Here is a 20083-nt window from a genome sequence, read left to right as displayed (position 1 = left end):
CCATCAACACACACGGGATTATTCTTTAGGTACGAGTTTAATTACGTCTCCAACGTTATTTTGAAATTAGGTCGTGAGACTAATGTAATCATTATCTACACATTTATTCAGTAGAAGACAATCTTTTTAAGCATTTTTAAAACAGTAAACGGAACGTCGGCAATCAAAACAGGAGGAATTTTCACTGAGAGAGAAATTTATTGTGAGTTTTGCTTTTAAAACTCATCCAGGGGTAGTTACTTAATTTCTCAAACAATCTCCTGTCTTCAGCGTTTTCTCTTACATTTCCATTGATCACTATAAAAGGTCACATTTCCAGTGTCACAAATTTAAAAACGGACAGATCTTTGTGGTTCAGAGCAGACACGGGTTATTCAAGTCAACTTTGCACCGCTGTGCGTCAATATTAAATCATCACCAGCTCGCCCTTTTCCGCTTTTACACGTTTCAAGTATGTTTCCCCGACGCTACTTGACCGCTGCACCGAACGATGCTGATCACTGGACCATCAACAATTCATTCACACGTCACATTTAAAGCCATCTATTCACCAAGTTGAATCCATCAAAAGTTAACAGCGCTGACACTCCACATCGATGCTGAAGGTGCAGCAAATGACACGATAGTTAAACCATAAAAGGCACTTTATCATCACGTGTTTCATAGCGGGTGTAAGTAAGATGTCACTTGTTCTAATGATAATGTTGTAACGATAATGTAATAACTATCAGGTAACATAACTTGATAAAATAAACATGTCGGCTTAAAATGTGATAGACCTGTTAATGTAATAAACATATTTGAGATGGTGTATTTTATCATTCACATCCAAGTGGTGCTACAGTGAATGTTTACTTTTTTTCAATAATATGATCACGTATTACATTTACAGGCTATTTTCACAATTTGTAACCAGGCACATTTGTTTCTGACAAGTTCTTACATTAAACTTTTACAACATTTCACGCGTGATAAAACAGAGATCAAAGTCGACCTTTTTAAGTCACAACCGAACCAGATACAGAAGAATCGAGTCATGTACAATTTCTGGCTCAAATGAACAGGCGCACAGCGAGTGTGTACGCACAACAGTTCAATAACAGTAACTTGGTGGAAGTGGCTCAGCGCATTTGAACTCAGAACTAACGTCGTTTCAAGTATCGCGCGGCGTGGTGCGACCACTTCAGCGCGCGCTTCGTTTGATATTCGCCCGACCCGACGGGACAAAGCAACGGTGACGAGCAATTTACACTCCCCGCGCCAGCCGCGGTGACGGTTGCCACAGCGACGCAGCGCCGGAGGTGTCGTCCCATGGTAACAGCTGCCGGAGTGCGGAGGCGTTGTGTACACACTGCAGGCACTTGGCGGCTGTAAATCACAGCTCTGTTTTCGGGAGGCCTAGCAGGCGATCAAACCGGGCCCCATCGGAGGTCTGTGGTGCACGGGGTCCTGTCCCGAAGATCCAATGGGATCTTTGTGTGCTATGAAATAAATAGTCGAGCAGGGTAAGGGCAATATGATCAAATCGGTAAACGTTTTCTACAAAGGGACGTCCTCACTGTACATGCTGTTATTTCTGTGTACTTTGCTGGTGTCAGTAACACACCGGTTAAAAACTCATCTGACCAGACAGCGTATTAAAAACAAGCCGTGATGGCTCCTTTTCACCCCATGACTTGTTCATTATTGTGATGGAACAGACGAGTGCCTCCCACCAACTCCCAATTATAATTTGTGCACCAGAAGTCTGCAGCAAGGCATTGTGGGATACCTCCGATCCCAACGCCATGACCGACGAAACCCTCGGGAATGGATGCAGAAGGTTTTCGCTAAATGTGCTCTTGGAAAAACTGGCCCGATGGAACCGCGTGGGAGGGCGTCTCAAGAGTGGCTTCGCCGTGTTGACACAACCTCGGCCAACGTAATCAGTAACAATGCAGCAAGTGGACAGTAATGCTGAAGACAGGAGAGCAAACACTTTTTGTCTGAGGGTTTGGAGTGGTATTGGTGTGTGTGTGTGTGTGTGTGTGTGTGTGTGTGGGATGGGGTCAGATTCGAGTCAGCTGGTGCCAAAAGCTGGACGGCATGAAGCTTTCCATCTTGTCTGCGAAGAAACCCAGGGGCGCAAAGAGTGTGCTGAAGAACTGAAAGAGAAAGAAAGAAAGACAGCACAGAATGAGCAACACGATCTTTCATAATGTTTAAGTAGAACACGCCGTCTCTAAAATGTTACGCAAGCCATGCAGCGTATGTTCTGTCTCGGAGCCTCGAAGTATGTTTCCAATCTCTGCTTCGATCCACCTTGAAGTTTGATACGTTTCTAAAGGACATACAACAGACCACTGGGGTTCTTTTAGGAAACAAGACAGGTGTGATATTAAGATGTATTGATCTTGCTCACAATTGGAAGGAAAAACAGGTTGAGGAGGTTGAGGGGACGCAATGAGGATGCAGCCACATGTATCTATATGTATTGGAGTTGCAGCAGGGCGGTCCACATTGGAAATCTAGAAGCTTTTCCAGAGAACAGGAAAGGAAAAAACAGCTGCAAAGGCCTTCCAGGTATTATTGTTTTTGTGCTGTTGTATATGGAAAGCATTGCTGACAGACAATCCAATTTACTTCTCTGTGCTTGGGGTCATACTTCATATTATCTGACTATTGACTCATATGGAGCAATAATGATTTCATGTCGAACAAAATCAGACAAATGCTACTTGATACTTAGAAGCCAGAATGAGCAGCTGTAATGACTTGCAGCACGGAGTGTATCCCCGCAGATCTAAGATTAAGATCTAAGTCACACATTACAACACGTATGCTTGTAATAGAGCCTTTCAAACATGTCCTTGTGAAATATTACAATGGGGTTTCTTCCTGAAACTACTTGAAGTGTGCGTGATCCACTTGACACTTTAATAGCTTCATGAGTGGATGCATCAGCCCGGCCAGACAAGTGCAAATCAAATACGCCTGTAATCCCTTTTAATATATGAAACATGATCAACTGCTACGCTATGTATGTCTGGTGTCCATAAATTAAGGCAAGGCCAACTGGCACCGCCGCCTCTGTCTGGGATCTCCTGCTCGAGAGGAGCAGATTCAGAGAAATTGTGTTTTTTTTTTTTGTTCTTCTTCTTTTCTTTTTTTTTGTCCTCAGAAGGCAGCGAGGACGTCTGTGTTCCCTCCTCGCTTGTTTTCACGCACCCCATCTGAGCATTGCGCAAACCAGGCTCGCCGAGGCTGCTGTAAAAAGGAAAACCTATCTGCCTTCCATCTTTCCCATAACAAAAGGGACGAGCACTAGATGTTCTCCGCGGCCTTGTTTTTACTACGTGTCTATGTAAAGGCAGGCCCCGATAAACAGAGCCACCATAAACACACGGTCCCAAAGTGAGGAGTTTGCCAGACCAGCTAAAAACAGATAACACAACACTTCTACCATAAATAAACAGTAAAAGGAAGTCATTCAACTTTTCCACGTCTTTGTGGCCGCGAGCTGCACATTTTTCGGTTGGAAGCGGCGATGAGCTCGTTATGCGGCCGCTGATAGCTAGAGCTGTGGCCACAGCTGGTTCTGGCGGGAAACACAGAGTCTGGAGGCCTGCAGCTCCCATGAGCCTCCAGTGGTACTGACAGCGATGGAAGGCAGCAATTACCACGCGGGGGGGGGGGGGGGGGGGGGGTGTTCAAAGATTCGGGTTACAAACAACATGCGTTTAGAACACAGAGCCATTTGGAGATTTAACCACAGACCTCAAGTTCATCTTGTGTCGTGATAAAAGCGGTGGAATATCAGAATCAGATGTGCAGCTGAGGTACTCACCGCTTTGGCGAAGACACCCATGAGCTCGGGGAACTGATGCGTGAGCATGGCCAGCATGGCAGTGAAGGAGCAAAGGCCTGCTGTGAAGAGGATGAAGAAGGGAAGCTCTTTCTTCGGGTACACAGACACCTCGTGGAATGCTGGATTGGGGGGGGGGGGGGGAGGGTGCAGAAGAACGTCAATCAAAAGGCTGAGGCAGTTTCTCTAGGAACACGAATGGACTGCGTGTGGTTGTACTCACAGGGCAGTAGTTCCCTGTCTGCTGTTTCTGTGCACCCTGGGTAGGGGTAAAACAGGTGACCCTTCTCCAGAGGGTAGGGAATTATCCGGAAGGCTGTGGAAGCAAACAAAAAAGAGCAAAGTGAACGAACAAGATTGACTTCACCAGCGGAAACAATTAAATCGTATTTGTGGTGCCTCGCTTGAGGAATGATCTCATTGGAAATTGAAATGAATTCATTTGAACGACATGAAAAACAGCGGTGGTGCCGGGTGGGAGCGGTAATAGTGACACGTACTGCCCTCCCAGGTGCAGTGCAGGAGGTTCAAGGCGCCCTCTGCCCTCTTCCAGTGCTGCAGGTGGAAGAACGCGTACGCCACGGCCTCGCTGTCGCCCCTCTTCAAGATGTGCTCCGGAGGGAGGATCAGGCTCTTCATCTCTAATAAGTACTACGGACACCAAAGGGAAGAAATACACACAGTGTGGTGAGTGTGCGCCGTAGATCTGGCTTAATGCTTCGCGGCCTCCTGAGCTCTGTAAAGAATAGCAGAACAAGTTTAAGTTGTTCAGGAGCACTTTGTACGAGCCGGGAAACACTGGCAGTCATTTCTCAGCTCATGAAACCAGCTACAGAGGACTGCAAATATAATATATATACACAAACCGGTATTTGTTTCTTGAAATACAGTACAGTACAGTGAGTACAGTTCTTTTACAGAAATTAAAAAAATGCCGAGCACCCAAGCTGCGACCAAACCACAAGTCCTGGTGCAGAAAGAGGCGATGCTGAGGGTGTCATTCTTACAGTATGGTGCGTTCGCTCCTTCCCTCCTTCCCTCCCTCCCTCCCAGTGAGTCCACTAAAGGGCCCACATCCCAGAGTCACGACCTGCAGGGCAAGTATGCCTTCTGGAACAAGAGGAAAAAAAAACAAGCTTCTGGAAATGACGACGCGAGCACACTGACCGCACGCCGCCCACAGCGGAGTCATTAACACTTTATGTACTTCACTTCTGTGGTGCCCAGTGTGGCAGGAGTCCGTGTTAAACAAACCCATGAGACGGGACTGAGGTGTGGGGAGGGGGGGGGGGGGGGGGGGGGGGGGGGGGGGGGTGTGGCTCTGGATCTCAGACTGACACTTTGGGAAGGTTACCCCCCCACAGCTAATCCGGTCTGATCCCCTCCCTGGCCACAGGCTCAGCCAGCCGTCCGTCCGTCCGTCTCCCCCTGCCTCACCCCTCTTTCTACACCGTCACCCTCATGACCGCAGCCTGCCCGGGCTCCTCCACCTGCCCCCGCCAAGCCTCCTTCAGGCTCCTTGAGCCCGCTGGGTATGACTCCGGGTCCCATCGTGTCCCCTGTTGCTCGGCCTCTGGCGATGTCCCCTCCCTCAACGCTGAACCTGTGGCCAATATTCCTAAAATACTTATAAAATGTGTGTGTGATCCATGGAGGCAGTTTGCCAGACCCACCTCACCCCTCTTGGTGGTCTGCTCCTCACTCGACTAAACAACCCCCCCCCCCCCCTGCCCCCCTCCCTCTCCATCGGGTGTCAGGTGTAGCCTCTTCTCCTCTCCAACCTCCCCTGGAGATACCAGAAGCTGCTGGTTTGACCCTGTAGCTTTAAATCAGCTCTCTCTCTGCCGACTGTCCGCCTTCATCCTCCTGAGCGAAAACCTTTCACCATCCTCTTACACCCTCCAACCCCACTCCTCCCCCCTGCCTCCTCCTCCCCGGCGCCGGCGTCGAGGCAGCCGGCCAGCTCGAGAGAAAAGACGCCGCCTCTGTCCGGTCCAGAGGAGGACGGCAGCTGACCGAATGACACGCGTTCGCTTTGTGAGGCACCACGGGAGCAGGAAGGCGATCTCAACGACGCGGGGCCCAGCCCTGAGGTTCAGATCTGATCTAACGGCACAGTTTTGCACGCACACACCATTCCATATTCTTCTGCTGCAGATAATGGATGCAGAGTACAGGGCCGCCGTGGGGACCTGGCTCCTCTGTGGTTTAAGATTAACCATTTAGAGAGGCTGGCTGCTCAGCTGTCCTTCCTTGCATGCCACGGCATTAGACCTGGTGACACCTCAGTCGTCTGTGCCGTGCCGCCCCCCCCCCCACCCATATCCCCTAACCCCCTCCCTCTCGTTCCTCGGCCCGCTTCTCCACCCTGTCGCCCCTTTGATGAAGGGATTGAGTTTCATGTGTTCTCCTTTTATCCCCCGGGGCAGCCATAAACCCGGAGCATAACTCATAAGCCGCCTTCTGATTCTAATCTGCGGCACTTTGCTGCTCACAATGGGACACGCAGGCCACAATGACATCAGCCCTGTGGTTGCTCCATAGGGGTCGGACAAACAATCACTTGTACATTGAAAAAAACAGGTGTTGCAGATTAAGGATTTCATAGTCCGTAAAATCCACTATTGGCTACTCCAACCTCTACGGAGGACAGTAGCAGGCGACTCGCAGCGTGGGCCAGGATGAGGCCACTCCTCCAATCCTGAATCAAACCTCATCCATCTTCATTTAGAACAAACCCAGCGACTGCTGTTTCAAATTTACGAATCCAAAAAGGCAATTTCAGAGGTAAACTCTGTCTGCATTTCGGTGTCCTGACGGGCCTTCCATGAGAATATGTCAACCAGAATGAGCTGGGATGAGAAACCGCCTTGCAAAGTGGAGTAAACTAGCCAGGTAGATGAGATCGGGTCACCCGGACTGCCTAGAAAAATAAAAAATAAACTCGCTGGGACCGAAGTGGTGCTAAGTGTAAATGCACAACAGATTCAGATAGCAGGAACACTTGATCAGCTATCCAAGCATCCGGCAAACTTTGAGCTTCCACACCACTGGCTGGTAGAAAGGCTGATTGGAAAGGACAGACAGACGGAGAGACGGGTGGCGCAGGAGGAGGACAAATAGAGAAAGACATGAAGATGGGGAGGGAAATAGAATGCAGGGGGAGGTAAAGAGGGTTGAGATGGGGAGGCGAAGAGGGAAGAGGAAGCAGACTCCATGTGTGGGTTTAGTGTGGCTCCTTGAGCACTTTGAATGAATACATGTGTTACTCATGTATAATCTCCTTAACACACACACACACACACACACACCTCCTTTGTTCAATATACACCTAATTAAAAATCCGCAATCTATAACAACACATTCACATGGAACTTGTTGCTTCAATTATGAAGCATCGTGAGACTTATATGCTTACATAACTTGGCTTATATAAGCATACAAGTCAAGTTATGTTATGAAGCATTAATGATATTTGATGGTTTAGAAATACAATCAAACACTACTATAAGCTAAATAAACAAATTGGTCACTGAGCTTCCATTAGTGGAAGCCGTACACGTACATAATGGTTGTAATTTCTTCATTGATAACCTAAATAAACACCACACCGAGTATTGGACAACAGGGAACTTCCCGATGAAGCCAGATTACATTTAGCTGAAGGCCAGCCCGTGTGAAGAAAGGACACAGTCACAGGTGCAATGCTCATCCCAGACAACACAAAGCAACGACCCCCCCCCCCCCCCCCCCCCGTACATTTTCACATGCAGCTACTCCAAAAACGTAACGCAACTCTGTTACAAGTCCTGATTAGGAACTAGATGCCAGTCAAACGCTGAAAGAAGAGCCCACCAAAAGCCCTCTGTGAAAGGTGTGTTCCAACATCAGACTCCCCGTCGGGCTCAAACAGGCGAGGAGGCAACACGAGAGGATGGGAAACGGGATGAGGGTACGTGATGAGAGGCGGGAGGACGGCCGCCTCGGGGCACAGTGGGTGGGGGGGTGGGGAGCAGTTGGAGAGAGATTGAAAATGAGGGCCCTCGCTTTAAAATCAAAGGCGGGATCAAAGTGCTGGCTGACACCGCTGCGCCAACGCCCCCGTCACGCAGATTCTCTTTCTGTCTCTCAGTCCGCGAGATGAAACAACACCACGCTACAAAGGCTAATCTGAGATGAACCCCAAGTGCAACTAGTTGTGTATGACTGTGTGTGTGTGTGTGTGTGCATGTGTGACATCTAATCCTGTGGGAACTGATGGGAAAAGCCAGAGAAATATCCAGTCGTGGCCCCATGTCCTCCCTGGTTCATCTGTATAGAGAGCGGTTCTGCACTGTGACCAATCCGATGTACAGTGTGTTCAGTTTTTCCTCAGCACACGAATTCATGATGCACGAATGACTCCAAAAATACGGCATAGATGATGAATAGGGGGAATGTGTCCTTTAAATATTATATTGAAATATATAATATAGGAAAAATTACAGTATACATTGTCTTGTTGTATAGTGTTGAATGGATTAATACTAAATACAATAATCACCCAAATAACTGAATTAGAGACATAATAGACAAATATGAGTACTGACACTAAAATAAATATAGAGCTAAGAATTAAGACGTACACTGACACCTGCTGTTAAGACACAATAAAGCATTTCTGGATGGAAGCGCCTGCTACATTTGTAGGTCACACAACCTGTTACTGCTGACACTCACGTAATATGGTTTACCCGTCTGACTGCTTTGACTACTTAGTTCCGCTTGCGACTAAACACAGAAATGGGATTAAAAGGGATTCTCCTCCAACCACTTGGGAGGATAGTAGAGGCTTGGACGGAGATATGCTTTGACTCGTACATTTTATCGGGATGGTTGAAATAAAACTAGAGAGCCAACGTGAACACGAGTAATTAGTACTTCCGGAACAGAGTCCGGATCAAACACTGCGCTGAGTCTAATGACTGACCTTTGGCACGTGTGGATTGAACTCGACGGCTCTGTGTATGGCCTCCACAGCATTCATCTCCGCCGTGCTCAGCCCTCGCCGAGACGCGGCCTCTGGCGAGAACCTGAGACGAGTGAAACAGGTTTGAGATGTTGTCCTGTTGATTTGTCCGCAAGGCTACACGAACCAACACATGGACACATACTTATCTGATACAGCCCGCGCTTTCAACAGTGCAGATGTGTAGCATATAGTGGCTGATTTTGGCAAGCTGATGTCTAGAATGCAGGAAGAAAGTGGCGTCGTGTGACATACATTTTTAGGTTTGATTCCATGGGAACGAAAAAGAAAAAGAGGCGTTTTTATAGCAGTCGGTTACCATCATATTTGGCGAGGACCGCTTGGACATCGGCATATGCCTGAAGCTCTAGAAGGGCCTCCAAGAGGTTTTCGTGTATATTTAACATTCCCAGAAGTGGGAACTCCTTCATTAACTGTAGAGAGAAGAAAACGCCATACATGAACAATACAATTTGTTAGCAGGTTTTAGATGCAGTAACTAAATTGCATGCGTTACTATAGCAGTAAGTATTTCGAGGTGCTTCTCTGAAAGAGACTCACATCTCTCATCATTTTCACAGCTTCTTTAATCCGACCCAGCTTGCGCGCACACATTGCCAGTCTGCGTTTAATGTACACCAGCAAGTTGATGTCTTTCCCAGCTGTGGATGGGCCAAGAGAAAATATGAGACAGTTAATGCACGAAACACGAAAGATACAAAAAACATGGATTGAATGGTATCGATACGTAAGTTACATCTTCCAACCTGTGCAGAAGAGAATCATTGATGAAATACACATATACTTGGGCTTACATCCTCAGTCACAGTGCATTGGGTGTAGTTGTTCTCCAGCTAGTTAGCCATGGACCTGCTACTGTGCCTCATGGTTCAGTCATTGGGAGAACTTGATGTGAACTCAAACCCATTCTTACCAATACTAAGGGCTTTTTTGAAGAGGCGCTCAGCTTCTGTGATGGTTGTGGCTTCCTCCTCTGCTAAAAGCACGTAGGCTGCAGCACATCTGCACACAAATGTGATATTTCGCTATTTCAACTTCACTACAACAGTGGTAGATGTTACAATATTATGTTTATAGATACAAATTTTCTCTTCAAACACTGTGAAAGAGCAGGACTCACTCCTGGTTCATTTCTATGGCCTGATAAGCTGCTCTGATCCTGGCTTGAGGATTTCTCTCCCTCCAGGCTTTCTGCATCACTGTTGAGACATGATATGAAAAACCCTTATTTCAGATGCCACCAATCAAAGAGCACCACAACAAAACAACTAAGAGTGGTTCCATATGAACATTTACAATGAACCAAAGCAATTTGTTCCTGTAGAGTTTTGACGGTACAATCAAAACGACAGATAGATTTTGTCTGCATTGCACTAAAACTCACCAGTATCTTCTGGTTTCAACTGTGGAGTGTCTCCTGTGAAGAAGGTCTGATGGTCTTGAGCTGACAGGTTCATATCATAGTATGTCAAGGGTTCCTTCCCGGTTACCCAGGTGTACCTGTAGTGTTAAATACACAATACAAAGTTTTATGTTCTGCAATAATGCATTTCTATAAACAGTTTGGAATTTTGAAACATTTATTTTAATAACTGGAGGCATTCTACCCTGGTAAAAAGAGATGTCTTAGTCACACACACCTGTTGTATTCTGCTCCTCTGAACAGATTCAAAGGGTTCCTCCAGACCTTACACTCTAGCGAGAGGACGACATTGTGGTTAGTGCTTGTGGTACTAGGATTAGTACTCCTCTTACGGTCTCTGTCGTATACTTATCTACCTGACACACTGGGCCGAGGCTCTGCCTCTCCGTTAACCGACGCGAACAGACCGGTGGCGGAGCTGCTCTCCACTCCGCCCAGAAGAGGACGCAGGTGGCTCACTGACACTTGTTCAATGAACGAGGTCCCGTATTTACGAAAATACCACCACTCAAATATCTGCGGGGGAAACACACACGGTGCCAACGTGCGTTACAAAGAGTACATGCTTAGACAAAAAGTTCTACCGTAGTCGCTGTTGCCGTCATAACGGTAGACCAGTAGATCCATTACTGTTGCATGTCCCCATTTGAAAGATACTTTGCTATAATCTCAATTAATTTGTTTTTTGCTTTTTAATAGTTTGACTTCAATGGCTGATCACCCAGTTCAGGAACCACTAAAATAGGTTTACTAAAAAAAAAATTCCCCATTACATTTAATAGTGACGCTAAAATTTTAGATTCTTGAAAAAAGAAAAATCAGGTTATTGTAAATTGTGCCCTCTAAAAAGCCTGCAAGCAAATACCATTTTTGCAAAGGAGCGATTATTCAACATCTATTAGAAGGTGTGAGAAATAACCACGACGGTAACTCACAAGGATGAGTCCAGAGATTAGAGAAGAGGTTCCGGTGAGAGCCACATAGAATTTGGGGGTCAGTGTATTCAAAAACACCGAGGCTGAAAGAAGGAGAAGAAGAAGGGGACAGTTAGGACAGTGCTGGCACACTTGCAACCGCAAACGAGCGCAGCGAGTGTCAATTAAACTAAAAAAAGCATGCCAGTGCAAACAGAAAAAAAAGCATTGCAAGTGGGTCTTGAATAGCAAGTGACGTGTTATTAGCCGCGTGCAGTATCTCGATTATACGATGACCGAGGAAGGTAATACAACAATAAACCGAATTTCCACGAGAAAAAAATATCATCACAAAAAAGCTGCCAATAAATGTGCTAAAACGCGATTAAAAAATAACCAGAAAGTCGCCGCTCTTTGTGCTTGAATGAGTCCGACAAAGAACTGTCAAACCGGCGGCTCGCGCTCGCTGTCAGCTAAAGGCAGACAACCGAAGGCTAACAATAGCTAGCTAGCACTTGCATTAATTCACCTGAGGTGAGAGATTCCTGCAGTTTCAGCGGGCTCCACAGGACGTATATCATGATCAACACCATGCCGAACCAAATGAAGCACACGTAGGTCCATGACCAAGAGAGCCAAGACTTTAATTTCTCTGTAAATCCGAGAGATTGGGGATTACTGCCAGCGGTGTCCTCCATGTTTCTCCGGATGCCTGTAAACAGAGGAGTCACGTGACCGCGAAGGACGACTTCTATTTTGAAATATCCACAAAGATCCGTTTCCGGTAAAAACGAAAGAAATATGATCATATTTTAGTATTTAAATGACAAACTTTTTGGCTTGAATTAGACATTAGTGGCATACGGCCTAGTTGTTGAATATTCTATAAGGGGACTTTAAGAATATCTATGTTGTGCTACATAATGGGTGACTTCTCAGGCATTTTAATGAACTTTAAATGTTTAACACTACTTTTTCCTCGACCGATGACATCATAGTAAATGGTCACTAAAAACCAAACCAAAACCTTGAAATTCGGATATATTTTATCTCTAAAGCATTTTACCATTAAAGTGCTTTATATATTAACCAGTATGTTTTTTTGGTTTTGATGACATTTTATATAGCGGTAAAAAATATATATTTTTAAATATTTGCCAATATAATTTATTTCAGTGTACGTTGACGATGTTTTGTAGATATCGGTGGTAAAGATGTCTACCCTATTTTAATGTAATATAGCTATTTGGTACTTGGTTTGGAAAGAGACATTGCTGTAGTATTTCAGTAGAATTTTTTGTAGGTATTTTCTTTTGAGCATGATGAGCCGATGTACATTATTTGTGGGGTTAAAATGTCCAGTTAGTGAGTAATTGTAGGCGCTTCTTCAGCCCCCTTAATAATGGGACTTCAGGAAACAATTATCCAGATTTTGTATTAATATTTGTGTTCAATCAATTTATCATTTGCTTAGATACTGTTGCTTGGTTACTGTTGATTTAGACACAATGTGTATTGTAATCATGCATGATCAATAAAGCTGATTATGATTCTAATGGAAACAAGCTAATTTTATCCTGTGCTATTATTCATGACCAGTAAGTGGGGCTATCACAACATTGAGGATTTAGCTTCTGATGCAACCTGCTGACTGCAGGTGGAGACAACGTTCAGTTGTTTTGTTTACGTTCATATCTGAATTCATTACCATATTTTGAGAAATTCATGTTTTCTGCAATGTAAGTATTCCTTCCCTTTCACCCCTCCTGTCGCGAAGACACGTTTTGCACGCTTTGTCCAAAGATCCAAATGCTATGGCCTCGTTTAAACTGCCGAAGCATCGTGCATACAGGGTCGGCTACTCTCTATTCCTATTATTTAACTTAGATTATTGTAGATTTACTTTGTCAAATATAATGCATATGATTGTGGCTTGAAGGTAGAAATGCATTTTTGGATGTGCACCACCCACAGCACTTCTCACCTTATTGCAATTGACTCCCATCTCAACAGTGCAGGAATAAATGTGATTTGTCGGAGTGATTTTTGTTGGAGGTTACAGCCACTGAATGACAGAGAGCCAGATTTGGTCCTGCTCACACATGCCCTTGGGTGTTTTCTGCCTGATGCTGATGGACAAGCACACGCAGGGTTAAAGGCCTGTCATATAAATCAGGTACAATCACTTTAGAGGTGAAAACATGCGTGATGCTACTGACAGGGAGGGAGAGAAGGGAAAAGAAAGGAGGACTAAAGACTGAAGAAGTTATTTGGGGTATATAGCACAACCTGAATGTCTGAATGTATTCCAAGAAATTGTATTTCCAAATGACCTCTGCTCAGTGAGCCATTCTTTGATAAAGACATACCTCAAGTTTCCTGGAATATACAGAATAAACAGTGATATCTTCTTGGTATTTACACTGCATACCTAACTGGAGTTATATCTAGACCGCAGTCAAATAAGACTTGATCGCAAGGACATTTGCAGTATTTCTATATCCAGCGTAATCTCAATTCCTGATTAGAAAATAATTCATTACATTCTCTATTCAGAACATGGGGCACAAGTTAACTCATAATTATATTTAGTTTGGCTTTTTGGTAGATAACTAAATTGCAAATGCAAAACATGAAATTTAAATAAAAATTGCTGGCAGTGGGCAGTCAGTATGATCTGAACTGAACACGATCAGTCAGCCAGTGTCCAGCCAGGCAGAAGCAATATCTATCATCATTCTGCATTCACCTGTATACTTAAGGTTCATTTACAATTTCACGATTCACAGCCGTCATGCCATTGTGGACTTTGTGTTCTGTTCATGTAGTTTCTTTCTTTTCTCTCCCCAAAGCTTTTAAGAGTCCTCTAATCATACATAATTAATCAGGGTTTTCACTTAAATGCACTGCATTTCTCACTCTCATTATTACTTAAGAGGCTGCTCTTTAAAGCTAGAAAATACCTGGCGCTCTGTTGATCGTATTGTTCAATAGGGCAGCTGTTAAAACAAGTGAGGATGGATGACACTAAAACGTACAAAACATGCGTCAATATTTGATCATTTCAGGCTTGAAGAAATGATGATTTGAATATTTCATATAAACAGTCTAATTAATATCGTTTGATGTCAGTAAAACATTTGAGTGGATCCTGAGGAGAGATTTAGATGCCATGCACATTTGATGAAGTCTGCACTGAGCGCTTTAGTGCATGTGTACATTCTATGTGACTGTTTTTTTGTTTGGTGGTCCTTTCCGATGGAAAACTTGAATCTTTATGAAACTGGTTCTTGTCTCCCACACTGCTTTCTCTCTGTGAGTTTATGTTACTTGTCTCTACAAAGGGACTCTCCCACCAGAGTCATTTCTCTCAAAACACTTCATTTTCAGGAAACGTGTGTTCTTTTTTTTTGCATCAGGAGACCGTGCCGTTTGACCACATCTGAAAGCAATGGTGCCGCAGAAAAATGACTTCCTCCATGACAGGCACAAAGACCATGTAGCAACACATCAACCTTTTCTCTGCAAATCATTGAGGATGAGTGGACATGTTCTGCGGCTGTTTCATAACTACAATAATGACTAATTTAACACACATTATGGTCCTGCAGAGAGGGTACCCATCGGTAAAAAAGCAGCATGGGAAATGCATATCATGCACACTTTACATTCCCCTGCATTGTTGTCATTTCCATAAAAAGGATAATAAAGCTTATTCAAAATCTAATGGATACCCTTGAACGTCAAATAAAACATGACGCAGAATCCTCGCCTTTATCAGCGCAAGCACTCGAAACATGTAAAATGGAAACGCGAGACGTGGAAGAACAGCTCAGCAGTGCAGCGAGCAGCCTCTCATCTGTGTGTGTGTGTGTGTGTGTGTGTGTGCTGGCTTCTTCATCGTATTCAACTCTGGCCAACTGTAAGTACAAATGGAAGAGGCAGATGTGAATAATACATATGAATTTCCTTCATACAGTGAGGGTCATTTTTGTAGAAAAACAAAGAGCAAGGTGCATAGATAGAAAACGAACACAGGTATTGTAAGCTAACAGCAGTGCGTCAAGAGTGGCAGGAGCATGGAAGGTGTTACAGTGCCTTCAGAGAGGTGTTGGGGGGGGGGGTGTAACTGCAAACAAGAGAAATGAAAGTCTTGTGCACTCAAAAATGATAGCCACAAATACCCTTCATAATCTTAATAGAGCTTCTCGTGTTTGAAGGTCTGAAGCCACTGACCAGTCGAGGCACTGGGTTCCCTCTTTTCTTCTTTTCTTTCCCACCACGACAGGTTTGTTTTCTCGACACTGTTTAGGAAGCATGCTGTCTACGGGCACATGGTGAGTTTTCGAATTTTGCAAACCTTAAATAGACAAAAGCACAGTCCACACAGCTAGCGGGATACACAAGTGTGTGGGAATCATCGTTTGGGGACCAAAAGTGTTTGTTAAAGAATCTCTGAAGACGGACGCACCGCCATTCACGTCGCCAGCGCCCCCCCCCCCCCCCCCCCACGGCAACAACAGATGGTCGATGCAACAATTTCACAGACTCACAAACCTTCACTTTAAACCATCAACATTTGCGTGAAAGGTTCCCGACTCCATTCCCACACCCCGATTGAGGTTCGACTGACAGCGAATGCGAAAGAAGACAGAAAGGACTGGTTTCTCTGTGGTTTGAGTCCTGTGTCACCGTCAGCGGTTCTTGGTTGCAGGCGGTGATGATGAGAAACATGTGACCTTTATGGGATGGTTTTAAAGAGGACTCGTGGGGCAAGCTAATTTTAGGAGGGCTTTGTGCTTTAGATTGGCCTTGAAGTATGCAATTATAAAAACATGAAACGCAGTGGCACAAACAAAGAAAGAGGCACACTCCGCTTCATGTCACGTCTCAAATGGAAAGTGAAGGAAAAAAGCCTTGAATTTTAAAGGCAATTCAAAATTGTAGATGTGCTTGATTTGGTCCTTAGATTTAATACATTTATATACCGCCCAAACATTTTTATTCCAGTTGTAGTCCAATTTGAAACTTGAGTTTCCTTTAAAGTTATTTAAGACCGATGTAAGAAGACCAACCTCGAACTCCAAAGTGCATGTGGCAAGAAGAAAAGACCTGAAATCTACAATTTTTGCATGGGGCCTGATTTGTTTGATCAAGAGACTTCTCAAAATAAATGTTTGTCTCATAGAATAAATGTCTAGCCATAAGTTTGCTGCGGCTCTGTCATGAAGCACCATCTCTTCAGTTATCTTCAGGAAACTTCAACAAAAACAACAGCCAAATGAAATAGGTCTTTAAATGATATAAAATCAATAAAAATGAAAACTTTTTCAAAGCACCCAAACTAATCTAAAATAAGAAAATAAAAAGCAAGTAAAAAATATATTTGTATGTTACGTGTGAGAATAAGAGATAAGGGCTTGGTTCATTTTATGCATCTTTCAGCACTTTTGATGAGAATGCAGCAACCTTTGTGATATTAAACTCTTAATAACTCATTTTAAGGGCTTTCTAAGCCGACTTTGAGTATTTACAAGTGGAGGCGAAAAAAGGAATGCTTTCAAATAATTTGAATAAATCATTTAACAGGCTAAATAAACTGACAGTGAACACACTGTTTTTGCTGAGTAAAAGTTGTATCATATTGCACTGACTGGGGTAAAAAGGTTTGAGGGAATAGGCTTATGATAATTACTGCGCATTGGAAAAATAGAAAACATCTATACGGTCACTACATTGAACTACAGCTCTCTCTTAGGGCTCTCTCACAGCACACGGTTCGGGGAGAAGTCTGTTGGATGCTGACGGAAAACAAAACAACAAATCCAACCACAGCGAGTTCCTCCGTTGTGATTCTGACCTTTAAGAGCAAAAGACGACACGTTAGTGTCACCTGAACAAACCAAATGCTGATTCACACGGCCAATCCCCCTTTTCCCCCGAACGCCACCACGCATCAACGCCACCTGGCCACTGGTATTTGTGGTGGGAACGTCACGTGTCTGGAACCACCAGATCCAAACTGACGGCATGTAGTGAGTTATTATATGAAGCCAAAATCTGGGACAAAGATCATGCTTCTCAAGCCCGGCGGCAAAATCTAAAGTGTCAGTAAGTTCAGGGCGTCTAGCCCCACCACACCACCCCCCCCCCCCCACCCCCCTCGCGTCCCCCTTTGCTTGGTGTTTAAAATTATTCCACCGCAAAGTATTGTGCTGTACTTTTAATGCAAAAATGACAAAGTAGAAAGCTTTTACACTGTAAGAAGATCAGCGCTTTGAATACTGCGGGGCCTTGTCAAATCAGATGATTGACAGCATTGAAGTGAACCACGTTATGTAATGTTGGCTGTCAAAACGATATAATGTATGTAAAGTAAGAGGGCGATGCCAGTGATGTTATCAGGAATCACGATGGAGCTGACAGGGTCACGGGTCAAGAAACACATGGCGAGCATCGTGCAGCTCAAGACTACTTTCGCTGATCGGCTCTATCTGCAGAAAAAAAACTGAAAAAAAACTTGTTTTTATGGAGAAAAAAAAGGTATAGATTATGTCTTTGAATCCTGTGCACATTTTGTGTTTCACAGAAGCTGTGCAATTCAAAGTTTCTTACCATCTGCAAAAATGTGATACCTCTCCTTAGTACAATGATCTGGAAATGGAAGCTGTGTTTCATATAATCCCCAAATCCATCCAACTCTCACATCCTATCATGCAAATGTGGTGCAGTTTGAAGAGAATCCGGTCTCCCAACCATATGCCTGAGCCGTGTAAAAGATACAACAATTTATTATGCATGCATTGCACCAGGCTTATGGTAATAAGGTATTAAATTAGTGCTGGACATTATTGCTCCACTATATCACTTCTGCTCAAAAGATTTTCACATAAGTCACATGAAACAGAAGAAAGAATGAGATTTTAGAACTGATTTGCTAGCAAGCTGTTCCATTCGCACAGAATAACATTTGACCGTTCACATTCATTCTGTTCGGTCACAGTGGTGGAAAGTAACAAATGAGGTTTATTTTGTGTGTACATGTACTTGTAACATGAGTTCATGCTGTGCTATAATTCCACTGCACTACATTTACAAGGCAAATCTTTTACATTTTTATTCCACAAAATGAATTTAGGCAGCTTTAGTTACCAATATTTTACATTTGAAAACATATAATAGCTTATTCAATTTAACATAGTGATAGGTCTTCTGGTCATGGTTTTATCACCATGTCTCATCTCATGTCTATGAGTTCAGTTCCATACGTTGTCTTTTTACTTGTAATTTTACAACAACTCACCTTTGGTCGAATCTTTTGTTTGTTTTGATGGATCGTAAAGTTGGTTCATTTAATTCAATATAAAAAACTTTTTCATTATATTTTCATTATCTGTTTCTCTCTCTCTACTCGAGTATTATTTATATTTGGTCGTTTTTACATTTCTGTCATATTTGTTGGCAAAAAAAAGTTAAAACAGGAATTAACGCAAAGTTCTTCTTTCGTCTGTTGAGTTGTTCAGATAATAAATTCACAGGTTTTAGTTTAACATTTTTACACAACAGTTAATTCATTCAAGGAAAAGCAAAGAAAAACTTTTCAAAGTCACTCCATGAGTTGAAGCAAAACAAACTGTTGACTGAACGTGAGGTTCATCAGCAACTGTTGACTGAAGTAGTTTCTATTTTATATTCTCAATTGACACTTTCATTTCAAATATCCATATCTTACTTTTTTCTTATACTAATATAAGGACTGAAGTGAACGCTAACCTTCCTTCTCATTAACATCAAAGGGAAAAAACGTTATTTAAAGATCCCCTCCAGACATGTTTCAAGACTTTGGCTATGAGTAATAATTCATGTTTGATATAGTTTCTCTACTAAAAACTTTGACTAGTTGATGATACAATTTTAGTAGATTTCCTTAGATTGCCCTTTTATTTTGGAACATTCAAGTATACATTCAAAGTTGTCTATATCCACAACAAATTAACAAATACATGAATAACAGTAACCTTATCAATGTGGCATGTTGTTTTGTGATTAATCACAAAAGTAACAAAACCAAACGCACACAGATACACAGATACATACACTGTGATGAAATTATTACAATTAAAGCCAACAAAACATCTCATTATTTGAAGGACTCCCCTGAAACAAGGCCAGCAGAGCGAAGACAGAAGACCACATACACAGACTGTTGACTGACTGGGAAACAACTTTCAGACAAAAATATATCTGCACTCATTTTGTAATGCACTTAAACTGCCACCTTGTGTGTGCATGTGCATGTGTGTGTGTGTGTGTGTGTGTGTGCCTTTTACATTCATCTATAACAAAAGCCCACAGTTTGTTTCAGTGTGAAGCCACTCCCTGTTTTATTTTATTTAAACTGTGAAAACTCCTCCCCCCTCCCCCCCCCCCAGCGTCCTGCAGCCTACCTGCTGGCTTTTCATCATCACCAACGAATGCCCTGCAGCTGTCATCTTGCCACGCTGCGGACACAGTGCGTGAACCAGTGTAATGCCACGGTGTTATCACCGATGCCACGTCGCACCATCACAAACACCCGCCGCAGCTAAATCACCATTAGCCGCCGCTGCCGCTATTGCTGTTGATTTTGTTATTGTAAATTTGTAATGCACCGCCTTCGGGGCCATAAATCTCGTATTGGGATTACTGTGTATAAGTCCTTTGTATGGTCTTGACTCATCAATCAGAGCTGGAATGTTTGTGTTACAACTGCCACTTTGTATGATGGATGAAGATGGGTGCTTTGCAACAGTACAGTTACTGTGCTGCGGGATTGCGGCTGTGTGTGTGTGTGTGTGTGAGTGTGTGTGTGTCTGATGGAGCACAATGCAAGC

The 20083-nt window shown here is 43.7% G+C and overlaps 1 protein-coding gene across 1 annotated transcript; it reads right to left on the bottom strand.

Annotated features, from left to right (window-relative positions):
* st7l (suppression of tumorigenicity 7 like) lies at window positions 1-11950 on the bottom strand. Its single transcript, XM_037447797.2, has 15 exons — window positions 11740-11950; window positions 11232-11314; window positions 10653-10812; window positions 10514-10568; window positions 10258-10373; window positions 9994-10072; window positions 9787-9875; window positions 9414-9514; window positions 9172-9286; window positions 8998-9070; window positions 8814-8916; window positions 4345-4495; window positions 4068-4160; window positions 3827-3966; window positions 1-2144 (listed from the first exon to the last, which is right to left on the bottom strand). Exons 1-15 carry the CDS (start codon window positions 11906-11908, stop codon window positions 2049-2051), a joined length of 1623 nt encoding a protein of 540 aa, XP_037303694.2. The 5' UTR covers window positions 11909-11950; the 3' UTR covers window positions 1-2048.
* Window positions 11951-20083: the final 8133 nt, after the last annotated feature.

Source organism: Pungitius pungitius, chromosome 8 (assembly GCF_949316345.1).
Source record: "Pungitius pungitius chromosome 8, fPunPun2.1, whole genome shotgun sequence".
NCBI classification, from domain to species: domain Eukaryota; kingdom Metazoa; phylum Chordata; class Actinopteri; order Perciformes; family Gasterosteidae; genus Pungitius; species Pungitius pungitius.
Note: the sequence above shows the minus strand (reverse complement) of the source record. Positions and strands in the feature narration are given on the sequence as shown.